The 25,115-nt window shown below is 51.4% G+C and overlaps 2 protein-coding genes across 3 annotated transcripts; one reads left to right on the top strand and one right to left on the bottom strand.

Annotated features, from left to right (window-relative positions):
• Positions 1–2,973: 2,973 nt before the first annotated feature.
• Positions 2,974–8,189, top strand: Ctsf (cathepsin F). 2 transcript variants are annotated; one of them, XM_037208282.1, is made up of 14 exons: positions 2,974–3,319; positions 3,528–3,626; positions 3,908–3,992; positions 4,085–4,146; positions 4,267–4,342; positions 5,204–5,326; positions 5,440–5,585; positions 5,674–5,770; positions 5,851–5,931; positions 6,676–6,795; positions 6,872–6,936; positions 7,035–7,125; positions 7,517–7,575; positions 7,655–8,189. In XM_037208282.1, the coding sequence occupies exons 1-14, from the start codon at positions 3,101–3,103 to the stop codon at positions 7,727–7,729; spliced, it is 1,398 nt and encodes a 465-aa protein (XP_037064177.1). In that variant the 5' UTR covers positions 2,974–3,100; the 3' UTR covers positions 7,730–8,189. The 2 variants fall into 2 exon arrangements, with proteins under 2 accessions (XP_037064177.1, XP_028748659.1); XM_028892826.2 differs by having other exon boundaries at positions 2,975–3,319; positions 5,204–5,317.
• A 73-nt stretch (positions 8,190–8,262) lies between these two features.
• On the bottom strand, positions 8,263–24,933 carry Actn3 (actinin alpha 3). The gene is made up of 21 exons (XM_028892827.2): positions 24,694–24,933; positions 18,342–18,456; positions 17,981–18,100; positions 17,614–17,700; positions 17,447–17,534; positions 16,939–17,017; positions 16,774–16,855; positions 15,701–15,786; positions 15,295–15,387; positions 14,504–14,734; positions 14,265–14,412; positions 12,185–12,335; positions 11,602–11,710; positions 11,375–11,515; positions 10,925–11,107; positions 10,419–10,553; positions 10,141–10,320; positions 9,220–9,366; positions 9,070–9,135; positions 8,619–8,777; positions 8,263–8,540 (listed from the first exon to the last, which is right to left on the bottom strand). Exons 1-21 carry the CDS (start codon positions 24,835–24,837, stop codon positions 8,382–8,384), a joined length of 2,703 nt encoding a protein of 900 aa, XP_028748660.1. The 5' UTR covers positions 24,838–24,933; the 3' UTR covers positions 8,263–8,381.
• Between the last annotated feature and the right edge of the window lie 182 nt (positions 24,934–25,115).

Here is a 25,115-nt window from a genome sequence, read left to right as displayed (position 1 = left end):
CACACATGCAGGTATGTTGTGGGTGTACGTTTAGACCGGAGGTCAATTTTAGGTGTAACTGTTTAGGAGTCCTCCACTTTATTTTTTTGGACAGGGTCTCTCATTGGCCTGCAGCTCAGCCAGTAAGCCAGGCTCAGGGCCAATGACCCACCTACCTCTGCCCCCCAGCCCATGCCTAGTTTTTTAGACAAGAACTGGGGATCAAATTTCGGTCTTCATGCTTACATGGAGACACTTTACCAACTGAGCCATCCCCCAGCCCTGAAACTTCACATTTCATGTGTTTAAAAGCTTTCCATTTCTGTAAAATATCAGTATCTTTCTCCTTACCTCCTTTTTTTTTTGACAGTGTCTCACAATGTTGCCCTGGCTTGCCGAGAACTCACTATGTAGACCAGGCTAGCCTCAGACTTACAGAGATCAGCCTGCCTCTGTCTCCTGAGTGCTGGAATCAAAGGTGCGTACTATCACACCCCGCTTCCTACCTTTTTTGAGGATGTCATAATGAAACCTTTATTGTACTTACTTTTTATTTCTTACATTTTCAAGATTATAATATAATTATAACATTTCCTCCTTCCCTTTCCTCCTGCCACACCCTCCCATATACCCCTCCTGGCTTTCTTTCAAATTCATAGCATCTTTTATCACTAATTATTACATGCATATATGCATATGCATATATATTCCTAAATATAACTTGCTTAGTCTACATTACGTTATTTGTTTTTTTGATTGTTTTGTTGTTTATTTTTGAGACAGGGTCTCCCTTTTATACAGCTCTGGCTGTCCTGGAACTGGCTGTGTAAACCAGGCTGGCCTCAAATTCACAGAGAACCACCTGCCTCTGCCTCCCAAGTGTTGGGACTAAACACCACACCTGAGGAACATTATTTATGAGTATGTTTTCAGGGCTGACAATTTGGTATTAGACAATCAATTGGTGTGCTCCTCCCTGGAGAAGACTGTTTCTCCCACTCTCAGCATTCCTGGGTTGCCTGTAGATGTGAGGCCTTGTGGGCTCCCCCTGGCCCCCTACCCCGTTCACTTTAACATGTCTATTAATGTTGTCCTTGTTCAGCTCATGTTTAGGGAGTCATGTTGGTAAGACTTTATGGGTATAGTTTCTGAGGATACTAGAAGACAACCTCACAGAAAACTCTCTGAGTCTTTGTAAGATTGTAAGAGCAATATTTTCACCCCCTCTTCCAAAATGTTCCCTGAGCCTTAGGTTGGGGAGTGTTTTTGTAAATGTGGCCATTTGGGACACATCTCTACATTTTAACTGGTTGTGATTTTCTATATTACTCTCTGTTTGTTTGAAAGAGAAGTTTCCTTGATGAGAGGTGAGGACACTTGTCTGGGTACAAGGACAAATGTTTAGACTGTGGTCAGGGATGATGTTGGTTTAGTAAAGTAGTGGTTGTAGGTTCTCCTCCAAGATCCTTGACCTCCCTAGTCCTGACTACGTTCCCAGCACCAGGCACTGTTCCCCTCTTGTTCAGGGGTCTGAAGTGGAACTAGAGAGCGGTTGGTTACCCCTGGGGTACACATGTCACCACTGCACCTTCGGGGTTATCGTGCCGTGCTGGCTGCTGATGTGGCGCACCGTGTCATAGGACTGCTGGTTGCTTCCCTCCTTCCTTCCATGGAACCTTGCGTGGATCCTCCTGGTATGACATGAAAGCTGGTCCTCAGGAAGGAGGCATTCAGGTCATTTCCAGCTCAGTGGCCTCTGGGCCCTGTTTCTGAAGAGTATGGTGTCTTCAGCAACAACAGGAACTCACCTTCCACCTCTGGGGGCCAACCAAGGTCGATAGCATTAGGCTGTATTTTTATTCTTACTTCTTTGGGGGTGGGTGGGGTTGAGACAGGGTTTCTGTGTAGCCCTGGCTATTCTGAAACTAGCTCTGTAGACCAGGCTGACTTCAAACTCAGAGATCCACCTGCTTCTGCCTCCCAAGTGCTGGGATTAAAGGCGTGTGCCACCACCACCCAGGTTTATTTTTAACAGCTTTAAAGGCAAGGATTCAGACAAGATGCTCTGGCCAACAGCTCCCTCACCAATGAGCTGAGGGTAATGCCTGCCTCCTTGCTCCAAAACCAGTAGATTTTTGTATCCAAGCAGTTTGTGGAAAATTCCCTTCTAGTAATAAAAGCCCTCCATTCCAGTACCTCTTCAAGTGTACCTGAGGCTTACATAGCACGCATCTTGGGTTATGGTCTTTTTGTTTATTCCCACATGCTTTTCTACACTTAGGATTTTTTATTTTTCCCCTGTTTTAGGTTTTGATGCTGTCCCTTGGCAGTCCTGGAACACGGTGCTTAAGGCAGGATCCCACCTTGTGCACATTGCTTTGTTGATTACTTGTATGATTGCTTCCTAACAGCCAGATGCATGGGGGTTGGGAGTGGGACTCAGACCCATGTAGTCTAGGCTCAAATTCACTATGTATCCAAGAATGACCTTGAACTTCAGCTCTTGTCTCTTCCTCCTGAATGCAGGGATAACAGACGAGCCTCAACCATGCTAGGTTTATTCTGTGCTGGGGGTGGAACCCAGCTTTGTGCATGCTAGACAAGCACTCTATCAACTGAGCTACATCCTCGGGTCCCAGGACCTGTAACATTACTGACCATCTCCCGAATGACAATAGGAGCCTCAAAGAAGAGATCAAGCCGCCAAACCAGGCTCTGGAGCCAATTGCCTGGGTTCAAGTTCAACTCTTTAACAGAGCGCTCTGTAAACTTCTCTCCTTACTTGTGAAACGGGACACCACCTAACTTCACAGGTCTGCCATGACTAAAGGCTTTCATTGCTTAAGATAACCATGGAATAAGGGATGGGTTCGAGTTTTTTTCCCAGCCTTGTGTCCTTCTCCCCACCCCATACCCCGCTCCACCATCCCCACGTGCTCCACGTGCCTCGCGTAAATAAGCGAGCGCGCAGGCGCCAGGAATCGGTGCCCATTGGCCGCCCCGGCGCTGTCCAGGGCCGTGGGGAGACACTCTGTGGCCTCTGACCGCGGGCTCCGCCCCGGGTCGGTTGATCCGCGCGTCTGTGGGTCGCTAAGTCCGGGCCAGCGGCTTCGCCCTCGTCATGGCGCCGCTGCTGCAGCTGCTGTGGCTGCTGGCGCTGCTCCGGGCCGTGGCCCTGGTCCCGGTCCCCGCCAAGCCCCGGGCCGACGACGAGCAGGCCTGGGATCTGTCGCCCCCGGAGCTGCTGGCGCCCGCCCGCTTCGCGCTGGACATGTACAATTACGGCCGTGCTGCGGGGATGAGAGCCGTGCTGGGGGCCGTACGCGGGCGCGTCCGCCGGGTGAGGACGCGTGGGGAGCGGGCGCGGGGCCTGGGCCCAGGAATCATGCAAGGTGGAGTTTGACTGAAATTTTGGCTGTTGTCCTGGACGGTGGAGGAAAGGACCGGTGCAGGCTAAGACTAGATAGGGAAGCACAGGTGGACTACAGGCTTCTAAGAGGAGCAGAGTGGGGGATGGCTGTGCCAGCCTCACCTCCTTCTCCATCCAGGTGGGTCGGGGCTCTCTGTTCTCCCTGGAAGCCACAATGGAGGAGCCACCTTGCAATGATCCGCTGGTGTGCCTGCTCCCCGTGACCAAGAAAACCATGGTGAGTGATGTGGTTCCAGCTATTGTTGGCCCTAGGCCAGCAAGCAATTGGAATGATGGGTCCTGTGAGGAAGAAGAGGTTACCCCACTCTGAGTTACTGGTTAGAGATCAAGATGCTCTGAAAGGGTGGGTATTTGGGTGCTGGTGTCTGCTGCTGGCCAGGGCCTCCTTCCACCAAGCCGTGATTGCCTTCTATGTGGCCCTGCTTTGAGGAGCGTCTAGCTGCTCTTGCCAGGAGCTTGTTCCAGCCTGTCCCCAGACTGTTCCTTCTCTCCCACCAGCTCTGCAGCTTCGAAGTCCTGGATGAGCTAGGAAAACACATGCTGCTGAGGAGGGACTGTGGCCCAGTGAATACGAAGGCTACAGGTGCTGGGATAGCTCAAGGAGACTGGGATAGCCCAGACCATACTTGACTCAGAATTCAGCCTTGATTGCTTCTCTGTTCCAACCCTATCCAGAGTATGGAAATGAGACGTTCAGCTCATTCCTTCCGATGCTGAACAAGGATCCCCTCCCCCAGGTGAGGAGCCTGTATCTGGGAGAGCCAACTGCCCCCTTATTTCTCTTCCCTTTACCCTCAATTCGTGTCCCCGGGGTCAGGCTGAACGCCTTGTAAACAAACACCCTTTTGCCTTCCCAGGACTTTTCTGTAAAGATGGCCACAGTCTTCGAGGACTTCATGAAGACCTATAACCGCACTTACGAATCAAAGGAAGGTAGGACCCAGCCTTGTCTGTACCTGTCCCAGTCAGACTTGGGCCTTCTCCTATCATGGCACTTTGATATTGAGGAAGGAAAGGACACAAGGACCTTGTGTCTCTCAAGGACCCCCCAATCCCTGAGTTCTTATCCAGCTTTCTAGGCAGCCATCCTGTCAAGGAAGAATGGACTGTCCCCTTCTTCCAGCTTATCTTCCTGGCCAGAAACCATGGGCTTCCGTCCCTCCAGGCAGGGTCGGGTAAGGCGGAGACCAGATTTTCTCTGTTGGATTTCCTTTGTCATCGTGGCCTTTCCCATAACCTCTTCTGGGTGACACCCTTCGGTCTCATTTTGGTCAGTGCTCCGGTTTAGGCTCCCACAGTGGACCACCCCTCCCACCTTGTCACTTTGTGGTCTGCTTCCCCATCTCGTATTCTACCTGCCCCAGGGATCTGTCCTGACAAACAGTTTCAGGGACTAAGGCAGTGACTCAGTTAATAAAGCCCTTGCCTTGAAAGTGTGAAGACTTGAGTTCAATTCCCAGATCCCACCAAAGAAGCCCAACAAGGTGGCCTGGGCGGCAGTGAATGGGAGGCAGAAATGGACTCATGACCAGCTAGCCTAGCCTACTTGATGAAGTTCTAAGCCAGTAAGAGACCATTTGTGAAACAAAAGTGGAAGACCCTGAGGAGTGATACCAGAGGTTGCCCTTCGACCTACACACACATGCTCACCACACTCACTCTAACACACTCAGAAGTTTCAAGCTCAACCCAGAGTTTCTCTCTCACCTGGGGAAAACGTGGCTTGCTAACCCCATTTCTGTTCTTTTATGGTCTGGTTGGTTTCAAGCCTCTCTCCTTCTCTTTGGTCCTCAGAAACCCAGTGGCGCTTGACTGTCTTTACCAGAAACATGGTACGAGCACAGAAGATTCAGGCCCTGGACCGTGGCACAGCTCAGTATGGGATCACCAAGTTCAGTGACCTCACAGGTGGGGATGGTGAGCAGAGCCCTCGCAGAACTTGGAAGAGACTGGGCCCTGCTCTGGAAGCTCCTCGTTTGGGCTAGCATAAAATACTTACCCCTCTCTCTCCTGCCCACCTCTACCTACAGAGGAGGAATTCTACACCATCTACTTGAATCCCCTTTTACAAAAGGAGCCTGGCAGGAAGATGAGTCTAGCCAAGCCCGTAGATGATCTCGCCCCGCCCGAATGGGACTGGAGGAAGAAAGGGGCTGTCACTGAAGTGAAGGACCAGGTTGGAGTCCCGGAAGTGGGGATGAGAAGGCAAACTGCATGGGGCCCTGAAGAAAGGGAGACCCTTGACCATGTCCATTGTCTTGCAGGGCATGTGTGGCTCCTGCTGGGCCTTCTCTGTCACAGGCAATGTGGAGGGCCAGTGGTTCCTGAACCAGGGGACTCTGCTCTCCCTGTCAGAGCAGGGTGAGCATCCTGCTCCAGCCCCATGACATTAAGGCCAGCCTCTCCAGAGGACCCCTTGGAACCAGCCTTCTGTCTCCTAGAGCTCTTGGATTGTGACAAGACGGACAAGGCCTGCTTGGGTGGATTGCCCTCCAATGCCTACACAGCCATAAAGAATTTGGGTATGCATTATTTTGGTCAGGCGGGGCAGCAGGTGCCGCCTCTTTGCAAGAGGGAGAGATGAGCGTGGGAGTCACACAGAATTGGGCCCTGGTCCTTAAGTTGACCCTTTTTGGCCGAAGGTCTACAGCAAGTCAGTTTTGTCAGAGCCTTAGTTATCTCAACTGTGAAATGGGATCTACAGTGTCCACTTTGTATGATTGTCTCCAGTGTCAAGTGAGAAAATAGATGTCAGGATTCTGTTGCATGACAAGGACCCAGTGGATCTTGATGTTTTCACTTCCTGGAAGTCTGTGTTCTTACTATGCTAAACTGGACAGTAACACATCTCTCTGCCGAGGAGAGGCATTAAATTCAGCCATGGGCTGCAGTAGTAGAGGATAGTGAGCTAAGGAACTGAGGTAGCTTACAAAGAAACTGGTCCAGGAGCCCAGCAAGGGTCTGAGCTATGTTAGCAGTAGACTGTCAGCGCAGGACAAGCAGCAAAGGACAAGGTGCCAGGAAGCCTGGGATGAGGCCTCAGCAAGGAGGCAGAGATGGGAGCGGAGTCCTGTCCATGCTGGCTAATGTAGCTCCTTCCTCATCCTTTCATCCCGAGCTATGTCATCTCTAGTCTGAGGAGAGTCCTCAGAGGCCTGGGGCCCTGGGAGTATGTAAGGAACATGTGGCTTCATGTCTGTGGGATGCTTGGCACTCCTCTGTCTGGGAGAACATGAGTGATAAGCAGGAGTCTCCTCATTTTCCAGGAGGGCTGGAGACAGAGGATGACTACAGCTACCAGGGCCATGTTCAGACCTGCAGCTTCTCAGCACAGAGAGCAAAAGTCTACATCAATGATTCAGTGGAGCTGAGCAAGAATGAGAACAGTGAGTGGGGGCCGGGGTGGCTCCAGGTTGCTGCTGCTGGGCCCAAGTAACCACTGACGCTGCCTTCCCCTCTCAGAGATGGCAGCTTGGCTGGCTCAGAAAGGACCGATCTCAGTCGCCATCAATGCCTTTGGCATGCAGGTGAGGCCCTGGTCTCTGAGCTCCTGCCCCTCTCATGTCTCTGCCTCCCACACTCGCCCTTTCAGGCTGGCATTCTACCCCCCCCATTTTCTTGTCAGTTCTATCGCCATGGGATTGCTCACCCTCTCCGGCCCCTCTGCAGCCCCTGGCTCATCGACCACGCTGTGTTGCTGGTGGGCTATGGCAACCGTGAGTTCCACCGGTCTCCTGCTTATCCTTCCATCCACCCCAGGCCATAGTCAGGGGGTCGATAGCAGCTTCTTAGGCCTTCTGAGGGGAACCTCGGGGTAATGCCTGGGAACCTGGATCCCAGCCTCAGAGAAACACCCATGCCTTTTGTAGACAGGAAAGCTGGGGCTGTGGGAGGTTATTCTAGAGACAACTGGACAAGTGCTCTCTCCAAGTCTTACAGATGCACGGGGTCTCTATGAGGACGGTAGGGGCCCTCTTGGCTCTTCGCTATTTTCTTAGTTCCTATTGCACTGTAGGCCCCACTGCAGATACATGAATGGTGCAGCGCACGAGTCTCTGAGTGGAGAATTGGGGCCTCTGACTCCTTGTATTCTGTGTTGCTCCCCAGGCTCCAACACTCCTTATTGGGCCATCAAGAACAGCTGGGGCAGTAACTGGGGTGAGGAGGTGAGTTTTGCCTGGTTGGCCCCTGACCCTCCAGCCTCACTCTACCTAAGCACCCTCACCAAGTCCCACTGTCCCTCAGGGTTACTACTACCTGTACCGTGGCTCTGGAGCCTGTGGTGTGAACACCATGGCCAGCTCAGCAGTGGTGAACTGAGGGACTTGCTGGCACAGGACCTGATGCTGACCACAGTGGCCCCTTCCTTAGCCTGACTCATCCCCCAGGCCCCTCCTCAGGAGGCACAGCTGGCTGAGGGACAGGCACTTGGTACCTCAGGGTGAGCAGTGGGCCCTGGGCCCCTTCTTTCCTCCCTCTCTCCCTCTTATGTCCACCTGAAGTTTCTTAGCTGCATCTTTATTGAATTGTGGTAGCTAGGAGGATCCTGAGGTGAAGGAGGCTTTCATGGAAGCCAGCGCTGGGGCAAGGACCCCAAGCTCGGGTAAGGTGCAGAATGAAACCGTTCTCATCGTAAACCCAGCGTTTGTCTTCAGCAGGCCCTGGCTTCCTGCCTTCGTTTCCCTCTGTCTCATACTGTCAATTTTCTGGTTCCCTCCCACATCTAGGAAACTTGTAACCAGCCTTCTCTAAGAGCAATAAAGAGGTCTCCTGATCTCCAGTGTGGTGTAAGTGCTTAGTGTCCAAGGGATCCCTAGTGGGTCAAGTGGGGTCAGGAGCCAAGAGGAGATGGGAGAGGCCCACAGCCTGGTCTTTATTCAGAACACAGTGCTGGATGATCTTGAGGCCCTTGCTCTGAGGGACCGTGGAATCCGCCACAGGAAGTGCCCTCTTTCCTTCTCTGCTAAGAATGTCAGAGGTCACTCTCTCCATAGAGGGCACTGGAGAAAGCCACGTAGTCCAGGGCTCCGGGCGGAGCCCCAGATCCTTTGTAGGGCGCCATCCGACGGATGCAGTACTCAGCCTGCTCAGCTGGGAGCTCTCGCCGCAGCTCTTCCGGGGTAATGTAGTTCTAGAAAAGAGGAGACATTGGTCCACAGGTCTTGAGTCATGCCCTAGCCTGCCAGCCCCTCCTCCACACGATGTTCACCTTGTCTCCTGCCAGGATTTTGAAGGAGGCTACAACTTGTTCAGCCGTGTCTGTCTCCGCAGTCTCTCGGGTCATGAAGTCAATGAAGGCTTGGAAGGTCACAACCCCGGCTGCATTAGGGTCCACCATAGTCATGATGCGAGCAAACTCCACTTCGCCCTGCAGAGATAGAGCAGGCACTGTGTCCAGAAGTGCTAAAGCCAAGAGGGCTCATGTCCCCTCCTGGGGATTTTCCATACTGGGCTTGTATCACCCCAGTGACAACATTCTCTCTTCTTCCCCAGACATTAATCAGCTTGGCTTTAGGGAGTCACATAGAACCAGTGGATTTTCCTTTGTGTTTTAGATAGCCTCTGTGTGGGTGTGATGAGCAGAGATGTTCTGTGTGAAGAGGGAGCCAGGCAGAGGGAGGGGAACTGATGGTACTTGTAGAAGTGGTTAGGGATCTCACCAGGTCATAACCCATGGAGATGAGGCAAGCTCGGAAGTCATCAGGCTCCATCATCCCATTCCGCTTCTGTAGAGGGCAAAAGGGTATCAGGCTTGCTCTCCAAATCCCACCAGCTCCCCTCTCAGCCTACAGGATGTGGGCCCTGCTGACCCGGTCAAAGTGGTTGAAGGATGCCCGGAACTCGTTGAGCTGCTCCTGGCTCAGGCCCTTGGCATCTCGGGTCAGTACCTGGTTCTCTACCTCATTGATGGTGCGGGCAATGGAGGTGAGCAGCTGCTCCCAGCCCACACGAATGTGCTAGAGAGCAAAAGACAAGGCAGTCAGTGGGTGGCCAGCTCTTTGTCTTTAGTCCAGTTTTACTCTTTTTTTTTTTTTTTTTTTTTTTTTTTTGGCATGTGTGTGCTCATTTGGAGTCAAGGTCTTTTCTCCCTGGCTGTCCTGGAACTCTCTATGTAGATCAGGTTGACCTCAAACCTACAGATTCACCTGCCTCTGCCTCCCAAGTGCTAGGATTAAAGACATGCACCACCACGCCTGGCTATCTAGTTAGTTATATTCTTAATCTGTTATATAACATTGGGCAAGCCCTCCCCCTTATTGGGCCTCTGTCTCCATCTCGAAGTTCCCCTAAGTGACTCTAAGCAGCCCTTTCTATCTTAAAGTTTGATGGCTTATTATGTATTAAGTTTTGATCAACCAGCCGTGGACAATTCTGGGGTCCAGCTTTAGGACGCTTTATGACTCTGAACAGGTCACTTTTCCTTTCTTTTCCTCCCCCTCCCTTGCCTCATGAAGCCCAGACTGACCTTGAACTTGCTATATGGCTGAGAATAGCTTTGAACTCCTGATCCTCATGCCTCCCCTCTCAAGTGGTGGCATTATAGGTTTGCATCACACCTAGCCTGGACAAGTCACTTTCCATTGCTGGATAGCTGGATAGCCATATTACCATGGGGCATTGGAAAAGCTTGCCAGGCTGAATTGGTGACCCTCCTGGGACAGACATGCTCTATCCAGCTGTGATCACATCAGGCTTTTCCCTCCCCTTTCTCCCAAGGGTGAGCCCCTCACCTCCATGCTGTAGACTGTGTGCTTGTTGTCAAAGACCAGGCTCTCCTGCAGCAGCTGGTGGTCACCCTCCAGCCGGTCGATGTTGCTCTTGTAATTGATGATGTTCTGCTCCTGCTGCCGTAGACCGGCCATCTGCTCCTCCAGAGAGCCGGCCAACCCAGCAGCCAGCCGCCCTACCTCCTGCAGGGGCACCCAGGCAGAACAAGGGCTCTCAACTCCCTGTGGGCCAGCCCTCAGTCCCGTCCCCCGAGTTGGCCCCCCGCTCTCCAAGGCCTCACCTCCACCTTTCCCTGGATCCAGGGTCCTATGGCATTGGCCTGGGCGGCAAACTGTCGCCGGAGCCGCTCATTCACCTGCTGCCGTGCCAGTTCCTCCTGCAGGGTCTGGTCACGGCTGGGCACCAGCTTTCGGACCTGGGAAGGGGAGTGGTTGTACCATGGCCAAGTCTGGGGGCCAGGAGATGGTCCTGAGGCGAGGTGGCCCTTCAGGCCCTCAGACCTCAGCTCTTGTCCTCATGAAGCCGATGACTTCATGTTTATAGGCTCCAGGTTCCTCCTCTGTAAAATGGGCCCAGTGACGTAACTAGTGTAGGTGGGCTTGTGGATGGTATGCACACAATCCTGATAGGGTTGGAGGCTCACCCAAGGCCATGAGTAATCTGTGGCAGACCCCAGATCTGGGTAGCGGTGAGCGTTATTCCCCATACCTTGGGACACCAGAGGTTTCATTTGGTTCGGACATGCAAGAGCAAGTGGGGACCGTGTGGGTCGCCGGTGGTACTGACCGTGTCCCACTTAGTGTTGATGTCCTGCGAGCTGAGGTTGATGTAGGGGTTGGTGGACTTTGGCCGCAGCCCGTACGTTTGGCAGATCTTCTGGATCTCTGCTTGGATACCCAGGATGGCCCCTCGCTCTCGATCAGCCTCTGGCAGTGTTGCCTTGAATTGTTCATGCGCTGTGAGCAGGCTCTGGGGGAAAACGGGAAGGACCAGACAGCACACCCACTTACCAGCAAGCAACAGAGGAGGCAGCACAGGGAACGAGGCCATCTAGTGGTTGGTGCAGGCCTGGTTTAAGAACCTAGGCCTCTTGCCTGCCAGCCTCCTGGGGTTTTTTTCCTGCTTCCTATTCCTGTTACCCAGGAACCCAAAGGTATGGCTGATGGGATGTGAGACCAGTTTACCTCTCATTACATCCAGTGCCTCCCAAACATCTCCCGGAATGCCTGCACTCACCTGAGTCTCTTCCACAGAGTGCACTAGCCACGCATCCTGCAGGTCCTCAATAGCCCCATCCAGCCAGTTGTTGAAGGGTGCTGCCCGCCGAGCAAACTCCAGCTGCAGCTGGTCAATGGTTTCCAGGAGCTTCTCCATCCTCTAGGGGTCAGGGGGACCATGGATCAGACCTTTGCAGCTTGCTGGCCTCATCGCCTTGCCCTTGGTTCCCTGGCCCACCTGCCCACCTCGAGCGCATCTCTCCTCTTCTGGGTCAGTGTACCCAAGTTATCCCACTGGTCACAGATGGCTTGGCAGCGGCTATTCACTGAGGCTGCCTCATGGTAGTCCAGCTCACTGATGGAGTAAAAGGGGAATGAGTGTAGAGGCAGACCCTGGCCTAACTTGAACCCTGGTGGAACCCAAGGCGGCGTGAGGGTGCAGGAGTGACTGTTAGGCGGCCAAAGCAGGTGTGGAGCAGAGAGGAGCTTTTCTTCCAGGGGTCTCAGTGTCTGGAGGTGTCCTGATGTGGAGCCTGGGTTTCAGAAGCAGAATTGTGGGAGAAGGAGAACTGGAGGAGGTGGTGGGTGAGGCCAAGGCTGATGGGGTGGTGGGCTAATATTCTGAGGTGAAGGGGGTCTCCATGTCGTGGGGGGCAGATTTCCCCATGCGGTGGGACTGATGAATGCCAGTGGATAAATGCAGGGGTTGGAAACAGTGTAATGGTGTGAAAAGAAGCAGGGTGCCACGACTTGGTTACCAACGGTATGACTGAGTAGTAGGGCGGGGCTCAACGAGGAGGGGCGGGGCTGAGTCTCTGGTCACGCCTACTTGAGTTCTTGGGCCAGTGCGGCAATGTGCTCCACCCGGTCTTGGTGCGCAGCCAGGTCGCTCTCAAAGGCCTCGTGGCGCCGCAACAGCGCACGGACCTCCTGCAGCGAAGCTGAGTCGTAGTCGTGCTGGTTCAGCATCTCCTCTTTGCCTGCTCGGAAAGAGAACAGGGTCCTATCACCCTAGAGGCCGCCACGGCTGGAGTGTGAGGTTTCCCAGCATACCCTGAGATGCCAGCCGCAACTTTAGCATTGTTTGCCAATGAAGTCAGTGTCCTCTGACCCAGCATTGTCCAGGATGACCTTTGCTACAATTTTGGAATTGCTTGATAATCAAACCCCACCCCTCCACCCCACATCCCACCTCAGTCCCTCTGTTTTATTCTAAGACAAAGTCTCTATGTAGTCCTGGTATGTTGACCAGGCTGGCCTCAAACTCAGAGATCTACCACCTCTGCTTCTCAAGTGCTGGGATTGAAGGCGTGCACCACCGCGCTCAGCTTTCGAACTACTTGTCAATGCTCCTGTGAATTCCTCCGTCCTTTGACCTGGCTTCATTTGCTCATCTGCTTTCCCAGCACCTGGCACAGTGCCTGATACTTGGTGAATGGCAGAGCCTCCGTGAATAATTACTGCATGAATGAATAATAAATGTAAAAGTGTCTTTGGTGAAAGTGTTTATAGGTAATAATTACTATAATTTTACAAATAAAGACCACCACCATCATCACAGTAGTGGTGGGGACTCTTTATTTGAGGGCCCCTGCATTTGCAGGTGATGGGTATAAAGGTTCAGAGACTGCTTCAGGGTCACCTAAACTGTAAATTTCAAGAATTTGTTGTTGTTTTTGAGACAGGATTTTCCTATGTAGTCCTGGTTGTCCTGGAACTCGCTATGTAGACCAGCCTCAAACTCAGAGATCTGCCTGCTTCTGCCTCCAGAGTGCTGGGATTAAATGGGTGTACTACCTACCCTACCTGGCAACTTCAGGAATTCTTATAAAAATATCCAAACTATTGTTATTCACTATGCCATAATCCATCATTAATGTTTGTTCGTTTCTTCTAACAAAACAAATTGTGGTTGTTGGTGGTTTTTTTTTTTATTTTTTTATTTTTATTTTTTTTTTTTGAGATAGGGTTTCTCTGTGTAACAGACTTGGCTGTCCTGTAGTCCAGGCTGGCCTTGAATTCAGAGATCCACCTGCCTCTGCCTCCCTAGTGCTGGGATTAAAGGTATGCACCACCACCGCCTGGTTTAACAGATTGGTTTTTAAGGAGCTATTCTAGTTAATATTTATTTTTATGTGTATATATATACACATATATATGTACAGCATGTACATGCCTGGTGCACAAGGAGGCCAGAGGAGTGTGTTGGATGCCCTGGAATTGGAGTACCACAGCGTAGGTACTGAGAATTGAATCCAGGTCCTCTGTAAGAGCAATCAATGCTCTTAACCACTGAGCCACCTCTCCCTCTCCAAGGACTCATTCTTTTGTAGGACTGAAATCTCTGATATAATCCTGAATGGATGGCATTATTTATGGAGAGTGATATATCTGATTTATGCAGTATTCTACATCAGTATACTTTGAATATGACATAGTGATGTTGAGATTAGGGACTTATCTTTGGACACCTGTTCCATATACAAAAGCTAAGTGACAACTTAATCATAGATGACTACAGAGGGCCAGAGCCTGAGAGGAGGGAGATTAAGTTTATAGATAACAAAACTAGTCCCAAGAGAAGCCCAGATTGCCCTGCGGCAAGTCAGGATGGAATGAAAAATCTGGTCTCCAGCCAGGTTTGGTAGCTCATGTCTTTAATCCCAGCACCCCCAGTAGGAGGCAAAGGTAGGTAGATCTCTGCCTGGTCTACATAGGCACTATATAGTAAGACAATTTCAGTAGCAGTGACGGTGTGTGTGTGTGTGTGTGTGTGTGTGTGTGTGTGTGTGTGTGTATAGGGGTGGGGGGGTGAGGGAGGGAGGGTGTGGCCTTGGTCTCTGGCTCCCTGCAGAGCATCTGCCACTATTCTGTGCAGGATGGAGTCCAGCCCCGTGACATATACCTACCCCGGGTCCAAGCTTCATGCAGGGAAGCCTTCTGTTGGAACTTCTCAGCCAGGTGCTGAAGCCGCTGCAGACGCCTGATCTCTGAGAGCAGCCAGTCCTCATAGCCCTTTTCCACCTGCTCCAGTCCCCGCCACGCATTGGCTATGTCCTGCGTGGGAAACAAAGATGGCCTCCATCACAGCTCACCCATCATGCAGATGGGGATCGAGAACCCGGGGTCACCCAGGGCACTAGCTCACCGAAACCAGCTTGCCCTCAGAGGGCATGAAAGCAGGGCGGTGGCTCAGGCGCAGCTTGGTCTGCAGTGTGTTGAAGTTGATCTCCAGCTGGCATTTCTCTTGCACACGGGGAGGTTTGTGCAGGCGTCTGTAGTCCCGGAAGTCTTCCAGCTTGCGCTGCATCGCACTCATACTGGGTTCACCTGCGCGGTTCTCCAGCCATGGGACAGTGCGGCGGATCCACTCCAGCAGCTGCCAGGACCAGAGCAAGGCGGAGTTCCGAGCTGACCTTCATACCTCACCCACCCATCTCCACTTCACACATAGGCTGCGGCCAGAGGCCAGGCCTCAAATACATGGAGGGGATTTTCAAAACTATGGCGAACAGAATGGGGTAGTCTGTCCTCACTGGTCAGAGAAGGAATAGGATGCTTAAGTATGTATGTGTGTGTGGTGGTGGTGGTGGTGGGGCACTTGATCTAGGATTTCCCATAGCCTAGACAAACACTCTGCCACTGAGCCACATCCCAGTTCCAGAACAATTTCTGAGTCCAGGGGCCAAAATAGGTTGGCATGTATAAAAAGGACATATGGCTGCCTAATATAAGGAAAGGACAGGATCAGTGAATGAACAACAAGTGCATGGGGAATGACCAGGAGTTTTGGTTGACAGCAGGGCAGGAGATGGTGGGGCGGCAAGGGCAGAGAGACCCTGGAAGGAACTCTGCAGACTCATGCCAGAGGTTGAGTTGGAGGGTCAGCGGGGACAGGGTAAGGAGGACGGTGGGAAGGGGTTCTGGCCCTAGCTGTACCTCGCTGGCCAGTTTCTCATACTCCTCCATCAGTTTCTCGTTTTCTTGGTTCACAGCTAACACTTTGCAGATCCTGTTGGCAGCGGTCTCTGCCTGGAATGGGCACAGCAAGAGGGCTTAGGACAAGCTACTCCAGACACCCCAACCTAGCCTCCCATGTAAAGTCCTCAAAAACTCGGCCTGTGTTCAAATCGAGAAGGAGGGGTGACCACATCCCTAAGGTGGGAGGGAGCCTTCAGGACAGAGGCCTCTGTCCCCGAGCTCCCTGAAGACCCATTGTGTACAACTGAGACAGCGTTTGTATGCCTTGGCACCTCCAAATGCCCAGGCTAACACCAAAGCTGGGCCCTTGGACCTTACCTAGGCAGCATGCCCTCAGTGGGGCAGCAATGAGGTCGTCCTTTACCTGCTCAGCCCCAGCAAACGCATGGTAGAAACAGGAGACATAGGTCATGATGGCTTTCTCGTCTGGTTTGGGGGTGTTCACAATGTCTGGGGGAGGACAGCAAGGGGTACGGTTTTTTTGTTTTTTTGGGGGGGGGTGTTTTGTTTTTTGTATAGGAATTAAATCCAGGGCTTTTCTCACAATAGGTAAGTGTTCCACCACTCAGCAACAAACTCAGTTCTTGTCTTATAAAGTGTATGTTGACCAAAGCCAGGGTGGGGAATGAACTCAAGACTCTCCTCCCCATGCAGAGAACACCCTCAGGTGACAAACGGGACTCTAGTCACTGGCTGCCAGCTACCCCGAGCACAGTGTATTCCTCCATCAGGAAGCCCTCTATGATCACCGCAGGGCCTGGTATGAGGCCATGCATGAGTGTGCAGCTACTGAGGCCCTCATGAGGGGTCTCTGAACTCTGCCTGGTGCCTCAGTCTGTCTGCCTTTTCTCTAAGTCCTGTGATTCCCTCTGGGGCCAGAAGCAGTTCTCCTCGGTGCACAGACACCCAGGGTACCAAGCAGCAGTTGCTCAGAAAATATTTGCTGCTTCCTTGACTGAAATTGCTTGGGCTCAGGGACCACAGGCAGAATGTGCCCCAGAGAAGCTTCCAGTCTTGGGGACCAATATTATCCTGGATAACCAAGAGTGTGGGATATGTGACCGAGGGCAGAGCCATTCCATAGAGGAAAGCCGGGAGTTGGCGGGCAGGGGTGTGTAATGGAAAGCTCCTGGAGAAGAGAAATGATGGTATGAAACATCGTGAAAAGAGCTGGGAGTGGTAGCATGTGCCATAATCCCAGCTCTTGAGTGGTCGAGGCAGGAAAATCAGGAGTTCAGATACATACTGAGTCTGAAGCCAGCCTGGGCTACATGAGTCTCTGTCTCAAAAACCATAAGATTTTGAAAAGGAAGAAGGGTAGGGATAGAGTATGGGGCAGGAGTAAAATATCACTGGAGGAGGGGAGAGCAGGGCACTATGTGGAGGTTGGACGGGGTCAAGTGTATACTTAATACTGTTCTCATCCACTGATCTCACCTTCTGCATCCAGCATCTTAGGGATGTCCAGGTATTTCTCAGCCACCTCAAAGGCAGTGTTCAGGTTTCCAATTGGGTCATCCTAGAGAGGCATGAAGGGGAAAGGGGAAAGGTCAGCTGAAGGCAGAGACTGCAGAATTGGGTCTGCAACTTATAGAGGCCCACCTTGCGCAGCTTGGCATAGTCAATGAGGTCTGGCCGGTGGCGGTGGATGAGAGCACAGAGGGCCAGGCCATCCTTCCAGCTGGACAGACAGAAAGGCTTGGGTTCAGGCTGAGGCCATGTCCCACCCTCAGCCTAGAAGCTCCCAAGCAGGACCACCTTTTCTGTGAAATGCAGTCAAGTACAAATTCTTTTGCCCCCCTGTTGCCAGACCGTCTCCTCAAAGCTCCTCATAATCCCTTCCTATTCCTAGGCTCAGACCAGACCAGTTTCTCGATGTGTGGGGTATCCAGGTCTTCTCTGGCTGAAACAGGCTTCTACAGCTGTCACAGCTGCTCCCTGCCCGGGAGTACTCTCTGCAACCCTCCTCGTTCTGGCCCATTCGCTTCATTATAGCCTGAGTCCTCCTTTCAGAGGCTGTTCCAGAACTGCTGAGGTTTGGGATGGGGCCGGTCTACACCTTCATGGACCAGAGCTGATCACTGGGCCACCTTGATGCTATCAAACAGACCTGGTATGGAAGTTCTGCACATTGACATTGCGGTACGGTGCTGTTTTCCGCTGACACCAGAGAAGCAAGCCTTCTTTGGCCGAGGTCTCTGGGGGACAAAGGGACAGAAGTGTTAGCTGGGACAGAGTCTGAGCTGGTCCTCTCCACCTGCCTCCTCCTCTGCTCACCCTCTACAGAGATGTCCTGGATGGCAAAGCGGAGGATGATGGTCCAAATCATGCCCAGGGTCATCTTCAGGTTCCCATCAACAATTTCTGCCATGGACAGGGGTCAGGGTTGGACTCCAGGCCATTGTGTCCAGGCCTCAGTGCACGGCCCTCCAGCTCGGCCTCCTGGCCCTATGTCCCACCCAAGGCCTGGTACCTAGTAAACACCTAGCAAGCATTCAATAGTCATCTAGTGTTATTTTAGAATGATTTGTTGAACACCTGCTGGGTGCAGTTACTTCTGACCGACAGGATCTCCACTGGGTCTTGCAGAAGAAACCTGTTGAGTCCCCTGTGTTCTTGCCATGCGGGTCCTGCCCCTTCTCACCTTCAGCCCCAATGGACACAAGCTTCACTCCTTTGCTAGCAATGAAGTCCAGGGCCTTATTGACGTTGGCGATTTTGTGGAAGCGCATCTTGCCTTTGTCTGGCCTGGGCAGCCTCTCTCCTGAGTATAAGAGGAGAGGGTAAGGGTCAGAAATTACTGGAGGGGGCTAAGATGTACCTCAGTAGTAGAATGTTGTCTAGCCTGACTTAAGCCCTGGATTTGATTCCCAGCACTGAAAATTTTTAATTTAAAAGCGCTGCTCGCAAGTTTCCCCTTCTCCAGTACAACTCCCTTCCAGCACTCTGCCGCCACCATTCCCACAACTCTCCAGATTTCCCTGGCTACAGATGTGTGCCCTCACCGGAAATGACCTCCAGGAGCAGCATGAGCTTGAGGCCATTGCGGAAGTCCTCTTCAATGTTCTCGATCTGGGTGCCTGCCTTGCGCAGATGTGAGTTGCACCATGCAGTGAAGGTCTAGGGACAGAAGACAGTGATTGGACAGAGGGGACAGATCTAGGGACGGGGAATGCCTGGAACCGAGTCTGGTGCACACAGACCTAGCTCCATTAAGATAGGTCTGAGAGCCTAAGGCCCTGGATGTAGGTCCTGGTTCAGCCACTGTCTTGCTATGTATCCTTCTTCAGCCTCTCTCCCTCTTGGAGTTTTAGTTCTCCTGAGAGAAGAGAAACAGCACTGGGGCCTCTGTAGGTGCCAGTTTGGACTTGGGGTCTCCCTGCCGTCAGTACTCCAGCTTAGTTGTGAAATATTTCTTTACACTGTATGAAGATGTGTCACTGTGATTGGTTTAATAAAGAGCTGAATGGCCAACAGCTAGGCAGGAAGAGGTTAGGCAGGACTTCTGGGGACAGAGAGGTCTCAGGGAGGAAGAAGGCAGATTCACCAGCCAGATGCTGAGGAGGCAGGATGGGCAGTACAGAGTAAAAGTGACCGAGCCACGTAAAAGAACGTAGATGAAAAGATGTGGGTTAATTTAAGTTGTAAGAACTAGTTAGGAACAAGTCTAAGCTAAGGCCCAGCTTTCATAATTAATAAGTCTCTATATCATTTATTTTATTTTATTTATTTATTGTTTATATCATTTTTTTTTTGTGAGCTGGTGGCCCAAAGAAAAAACCTGATACACAGCTTTGTCTAATCTTCATCACCAGAGATAGAATTAGAAAACATTAACACACTTCAAAGTGTGGAGTTCCCTGAGGGTCCAGATAGCCCAGAGATATGGTCTCTAAACTGAGAGCTCCTCAAGGGAATCATATCTAGATGAGAGGTGGGAATCAGCTGCCAGGGAGACCCTGGACATAAAAACATTACACAGGTGATCAACAGTCTATTGTTAATTCAGAATGATTTATTAACCCCTCACTTATCCCCACTGGGTCTTATAGAAGTGACCAGTTGACCAGGTACTGCAATCTACATGACCTCTTTCCCAGCACCGATGACCCCCTTCTCTACAACCAGTCTCAGCTTCCACCTGAGATAAGAGGATTGGGATATGGCTGTATCTATTGGGAATGGGGTTGTCCTATGAGTGTGCATATACTTGCCATCAACCAGGCCTTCAAACTCTGAGAGTTACCACTGCCTCTGGATCCTTGATGGAGTCCACAGCTGAACTCCAACCCCAAATGGCATCCCTCTTTGTGATCTGGGGCCAGCCCTTGACCTCTCTGTGGTTTGTTTTCTGTATTTGTCCAAGTAAGGGTGGTGGTCAGACTCTATTATGTCTCTGGTCATTCTTCCTTTAACCTGGCAGGATCCGGGAATTCAGAACATTCCTCTGTTGTGGGATATTTTGATCACATTCTGACACTCCCCAGACTTGCCGATAAAGTTATACCTTGAATCGGAGGGCAAAGCCAGCAACCAGCTGATCAGAACTGGCCATAGAGAAGTCAGCAATTTGGATAGAGAAGACATGCAGGGAGGTAAGGACAGCTGATCAGAACTGGCCATAGAGAAGTCAGCAATTTGGATAGAGAAGACATGCAGGGAGGTAAGGACAGCTGATCAGAACTGGCCATAGAGAAGTCAGCAATTTGGATAGAGAAGACATGCAGGGAGGTAAGGACAGGGACTTGAGTTTGGCACTTCTTTTTGCTCCTGGGATGAGGAAAGAGATGCGTCTCTTGCGATGTCTTTGGCCAATAAGCAAGGTCAGCTAGTTGCTACTCAGCTTCTCTGAGCTAGCAGGTTTTCACTCCAGCCTTTGACTCCCAAGTCTTATTGATAAATGGAACAAGAGACTTAATTTAAACCTACGTATCATGGCTGTGGCAAAACCAGGGCCAAGAGACTGGAAGACCCATCAGGCCTTGGCCTGAGTGGCTGGCAGGGCACTGACCGTGGGACTGTGGGGCCACAGATAATAATTAAAATATCAGTAGATTCATGTGCAGCCACTAAGCTGACCGAAAAACATCATTCCTCCCACCATAAAACAGATGATCCTGAGAGGTGGCCCTGGAAGCCATTTAGAATTCTCTCCTCAGCCAGATTTCCAGGAGTGCTAGGAGCAGGAGTAAAAGAGAACGCTATAAGTCTGGACAGCTGTCATTGCCAAGGGAGTGAGCTTCTGTTACAGGGGTCTATAAGTGGGTCCTTAGGGACCCACGCACAGGAGACTGCATTCATGTTTTCTACAGCCGCTTCTACTATGGGAGTCTAGATGCTCTTGGTCTACAAATGGCAGGAGGCCAGACAACTTGGCTGAGGGTTGGAGTGGGAGGAATTGAAGGATGGGGGGAGGCAAACACGAGAGTTTTTTGTTTTTTTGAGACCAAGTCTTATGTATTCCAAGGTTTCGTGTATTTTTGAACTTACCATGTAGCCAGTAGTGACAATGAACTTCTGATCCTCCTGCCTCCATCTCCTGAGTCCTGGGGTTATAGGCATGCCCTACCATACCCTGTTTATTTGATGCTGGGGATTCATGCTAAGCTGAGTCAGAACTTAATCAACTGAGCTATACTCCCAGCCCCAAATATGAGTTTTAATAAGTTGTAGCCCTGCCCTGAAGGAGTTCACAGCCAATCAGAGTCATGTTGGTCTCTGAGGTATACCCGCAGAGACATTCAGAGGAATCTGGGGTGGAGAGGGACTGTCCAAATTAGGTAGGGGCTTCTTGACGGAGGCTCACATTGGATCAGAGCTATGATGGAAGAGCAGGAGCTTGTGCAGGCCCAGGAAGGGCAGACAAGGGCATGCCAGGCAGGGGCAGGCACAGGGAAAGTGTGTAGTGAGAAACACTTGTTCTGTTTGTGGGGCTGCAGCATTGAGGGCTCTGCTGGAATGAAGCTGGAGGTGTTGGGGTATCGGTGGGGAGAGACAGACCGGAGGGGTGGCAGGGGCCAGGTCATGCATGATTCTGGGTGCTAAGCCAGGGAGTTTGAACTTGATCCTGAGAGCCGCAGAGAGTTGGCGAAGCTTCATGCAAAAGGGAGGAGGCATCAGAACTTGATTAATTATGTTTGAGACAAGCCTCTCTATGCAGCCCTGGCTATCCTGACACTCATTATATGGAACAGACCATCTGAGAGAGATCTGCCTGCCTCCGTCTCCCAAAGGCAGCCCAGGGCTGTAAATTTAAAAGCTCACTCTGGTTGCAGAGCAGGGACAATGGTTGTCAGAAGAGAAGGGGAAAATGAGGAGGTGAGAATGGATACAAGGGACGGAAAGACATGAGAGTGGGTATGAGGAGGTGTGTGTGTAGCTGTGCTTTGTTTTATTCTGAATCCGGATCTGCTTATGACCTATTTATGGGTTTGGAATCATGGCCCAATGATTAAGAGCACTGGTTGTTCTTCCAAAGGACCCAGATTGGATTCCCAGCACCCATGTCAGGAGGTTTATAACTGCCTGTAACTCCAACTCCAGGAATCTGACACCCTCTTCTGTTCTCCATGGACACCCATGTACATACACATAATAAAAATAAATCATTAAAGAAAAAAATATTTTTTTTTTGTTTTTTTGAGATGGGGTTTCTCTGTGTAGTTTTGGACCCTGTCAGGAACTCACTCTGTAGCCTAAGCTGGCCTTGAACTCACAGAGATCCACCAGCCTTCCAAGTGCTGGGATGAAAGGCATGAGCACCATTGCCCAGATTTAAAGACAAGATTTTTTAGAAAAGATATATTTATGGAACATGTGGGATGTAGCTCAGTAGAGTGATTGCCTTGCGCCTAAGATGCCCTGATTTTGACTCCTAGCACCACTTCAGACCTGGCGTGGTAGTGCATGCCTGCAACCCCCAATCAGAAAGTGGAGGAAGGAGCCCGGCACTAGGGAGGCAGAGGCACTCCATCTCTATGAGTTTGAGTTCGAGGCCAACCTGGTCTACAGAGCTAGTTCCAGGACAGCCAGGGCTACACAGAGAAACCTTGTCTCAAAAAAAAAAACAAAAAACAAAAAAAGAAAGAAAAAAAAAGGGAAAGAAAAGGAAGAGGAGATGGAGGAAGTGCTGGATAGATGCTCACTTGTTGCTTTGTTGCTTTTGCAGAAGACCAGGGTTTGATTCCCAGCACCCACTTTGTGGTTCATTTTCCACCCATAACTCCAGGGCCAGAGAATCTGATGCGCTATTCTGACTCCTCAAGCACCAAGCATGGATGTGATGCCCATACATATACACAGGCAGAACGCTCCTCATAAAATAGAATGAATAAATCTCATAAAATGTCTAAAAAGAAAGAAAGAGGATAATCAGTTCAAGGTCATCCTTGGCTACATGAGACCTTAAAAAAAAAACAAGAAATATTTATGAGCTGATTGTTTTTTTTTTAAAACACATTTATTTATTATGTATACAGTGTTCTGCCTGCATGTCAGAAGAAGGCACCAGATCTCATTACAGATGGTTATGAGTCACCCTGTGGGTGCTGGGAATTGAACTCAGGACCTTTGGAAAAGAAGTCAGTGCTCTTAACCTCAGCCCAAGCTGATTGTTTTTTAATGTGGTCAACTGAAGAGGACTCGGGTATCAGGAGAGAGCGGGAGTGCTCCAAAGCTGGAGACCCTGGCTACTGCAGTCACTGGTAAGCAAGGAAACAGTCACTAAGAGGCGTGTAGGAGCAGGGATGGATGGGGCAGAGCGGTGTCTGACCACAAGGATGTTACAGTCTTACTAATTAATTTATTTATCAATTAAACAATGTGGAATGAGGAAGAAATAGCCCACATATGCATCTACAGGGAAAGCTGCCTGGTTTTCAGAGCATCAACCCTGTTCTGGTGGACTGGGGTTGTTGGTGGACCTTGTTGATGGACATGGGTGGCTATAAATTGCAATGAAAGGGTGGTTCTGATATTTTAAATGACAAAGGCAAGAAAGAGACCGGTAGGGACACATAGACTTGGACCTGGGAGAAGGCTGGGTGGCTGGGGGTAGAGACAAGAGTTGTTGAGGAGCAAATGGCAGCTGGAGCCAGGGGCAGGGATGACATCACCCGGGGATTGCCGAACTCAGGGACCACAGCCATGCTTGGAGACAGGTGCGGGGGGGGGGGGGGGGGGGGGCAGGGTAGAGGGTGGATCACCCCAGGCACCTAGCCCAGTCAGCTCAATCTCCCCACCCCTGCAGTCAACTTCTGTCATCTAACCCGGCAGACATTCTGGGGTTCTTAGGGTCCTACAAATAAATCCCACTGGGCACACCAGCGCCTTGCCCTTTCCTGGAATCACACGTAGTTGGCAAAAGGCATGTCCAATGGCCACATGTGCCTTCCCTGTGCCTGGCCTGCTGCTCCCCGACATTTTCTCAGTCCAGCTGGAATCATTTTCTCTTTAGGGAACCCAGGTGTCTTGCTCCCTCCGCAGGGGAGCTAGGAGTGAAAATAGTTCAGGGAGGGAGGGGGCAGTGCCCTACAAGGCTGGGCCTGGGCAGCAGCTGCCCACATGGCCCTCTTGAGCCTCCCCCAAAGGCGCTGCCTCAGCACAAGTGTCCATCTGGGCCCCCGGGTTAAGTTACTGGTAAGGGGACCCGGGGCTCCCCTCCTCCCGACCTTCTGGCCTTTTCAGCAGACTCAGGGCTTCTAAGGCAGAGAGGAGTAACTTGGGAGAGGGTGGGGTGGGGCAAGGGACAAAGACCCTCAGATGGGGGGGGTGTCCTTTTTTTCTCATAGTATATAATAGGCTGCCTGTTTCTGCGCCTCAGTTTCTTCCATTGTCAAGCCAATAGAGGCACTGTGGACACCACCCTCAGCAGAATACATAGTAGAGGATGGAAAGAGTACTCGATGGCTCTTCTCCCTGACACCACACACTGGTTGTGTGCCTGGCATGTTTTCAGAATGGGGTCTGGGGATACTTAACTTGGAGAGTGGGGTGGGTGTATAGAGGGACATAACTTCTTGAAACTGCCTCACCTCCCCCCGCCCAACAAATTGGATCTTCTGGACCTTGTCCAAAATCTACTTTCACCGGCAGAAATGGGGCAGTGGGCTCAAGGGAGTTGGGGGGCAGGTGTCGTTAGGACTCCAGGAACTCCTTGAAATTCTAAAACCCGCATGAGGACTCCCAGCCTTTTTTCTAGCCCTCGGGGACAGCAGATGACTGATGGGCAGAGCCTGGATTGGGGAGTGGCAGTCTAGATTATAGAAAAGCTCTGCCCTTGAACTGCCCAGATGCCCAGGAAGAACTGCCTGGCCTCTCAGCCTCAGTTTTGCCTTTGGGAAATGGGTGAGCACTCACTTTCCGCTGCTGTTTCTCCCAGGCCGGGTCCAACAGCAAGTCGCGGTCCCAGTCTTCCTCCTGTTCCATGTACTCGCCGCCCCCGCCGCCCGAGAAGGGCCCCTCCCCGGCCCCTAGACCCTCGGGCTGCATAACCATCATCATCTTGCTCAGGATCTTGGCTCTGCTCCGCTCTGCTGGGCGAGCTCTTGAACGCTCAGGCCGGGTTAAGTAGGGCCCATCCCAGCCCCAGATCAGATTCGTACTAAATATGGGGGAGGTGGGTGGGGCCAGATAGGGGGCGAGGGAGCTTGGGTCTGGACCAGAGAAGAGATTGCGCTGGAGTCAAGGATTGCGGAATCGCGGGGGGATGCTGGACTGACTACTGATCCTGACAGCGGGTTCGCGTTTCAGCTCTGTGGTTAGCTTGCTGTGTGATCTCG

Source organism: Peromyscus leucopus, chromosome 1 (assembly GCF_004664715.2).
Source record: "Peromyscus leucopus breed LL Stock chromosome 1, UCI_PerLeu_2.1, whole genome shotgun sequence".
NCBI classification, from domain to species: domain Eukaryota; kingdom Metazoa; phylum Chordata; class Mammalia; order Rodentia; family Cricetidae; genus Peromyscus; species Peromyscus leucopus.
Note: the sequence above shows the minus strand (reverse complement) of the source record. Positions and strands in the feature narration are given on the sequence as shown.

Coding starts and splice junctions, on each gene's coding strand:
- Ctsf (XM_037208282.1), top strand. CDS start 3,101: ATGGCGCCGCTGCTGCAGCTGCTGTGGCTGCTGGCGCTGCTCCGGGCC. Junction 5,932..6,675: donor CACAGCCATAAAGAATTTGG/GTATGCATTATT, acceptor CTCATTTTCCAG/GAGGGCTGGAGACAGAGGAT. Junction 7,126..7,516: donor GCTGGTGGGCTATGGCAACC/GTGAGTTCCACC, acceptor GTTGCTCCCCAG/GCTCCAACACTCCTTATTGG.
- Actn3 (XM_028892827.2), bottom strand. CDS start 24,837: ATGATGATGGTTATGCAGCCCGAGGGTCTAGGGGCCGGGGAGGGGCCC. Junction 10,554..10,924: donor TCAACACTAAGTGGGACACG/GTCAGTACCACC, acceptor TCCCCTTCCCAG/GTCCGAAAGCTGGTGCCCAG. Junction 8,778..9,069: donor TCTCCATGGGTTATGACCTG/GTGAGATCCCTA, acceptor CTATCTCTGCAG/GGCGAAGTGGAGTTTGCTCG.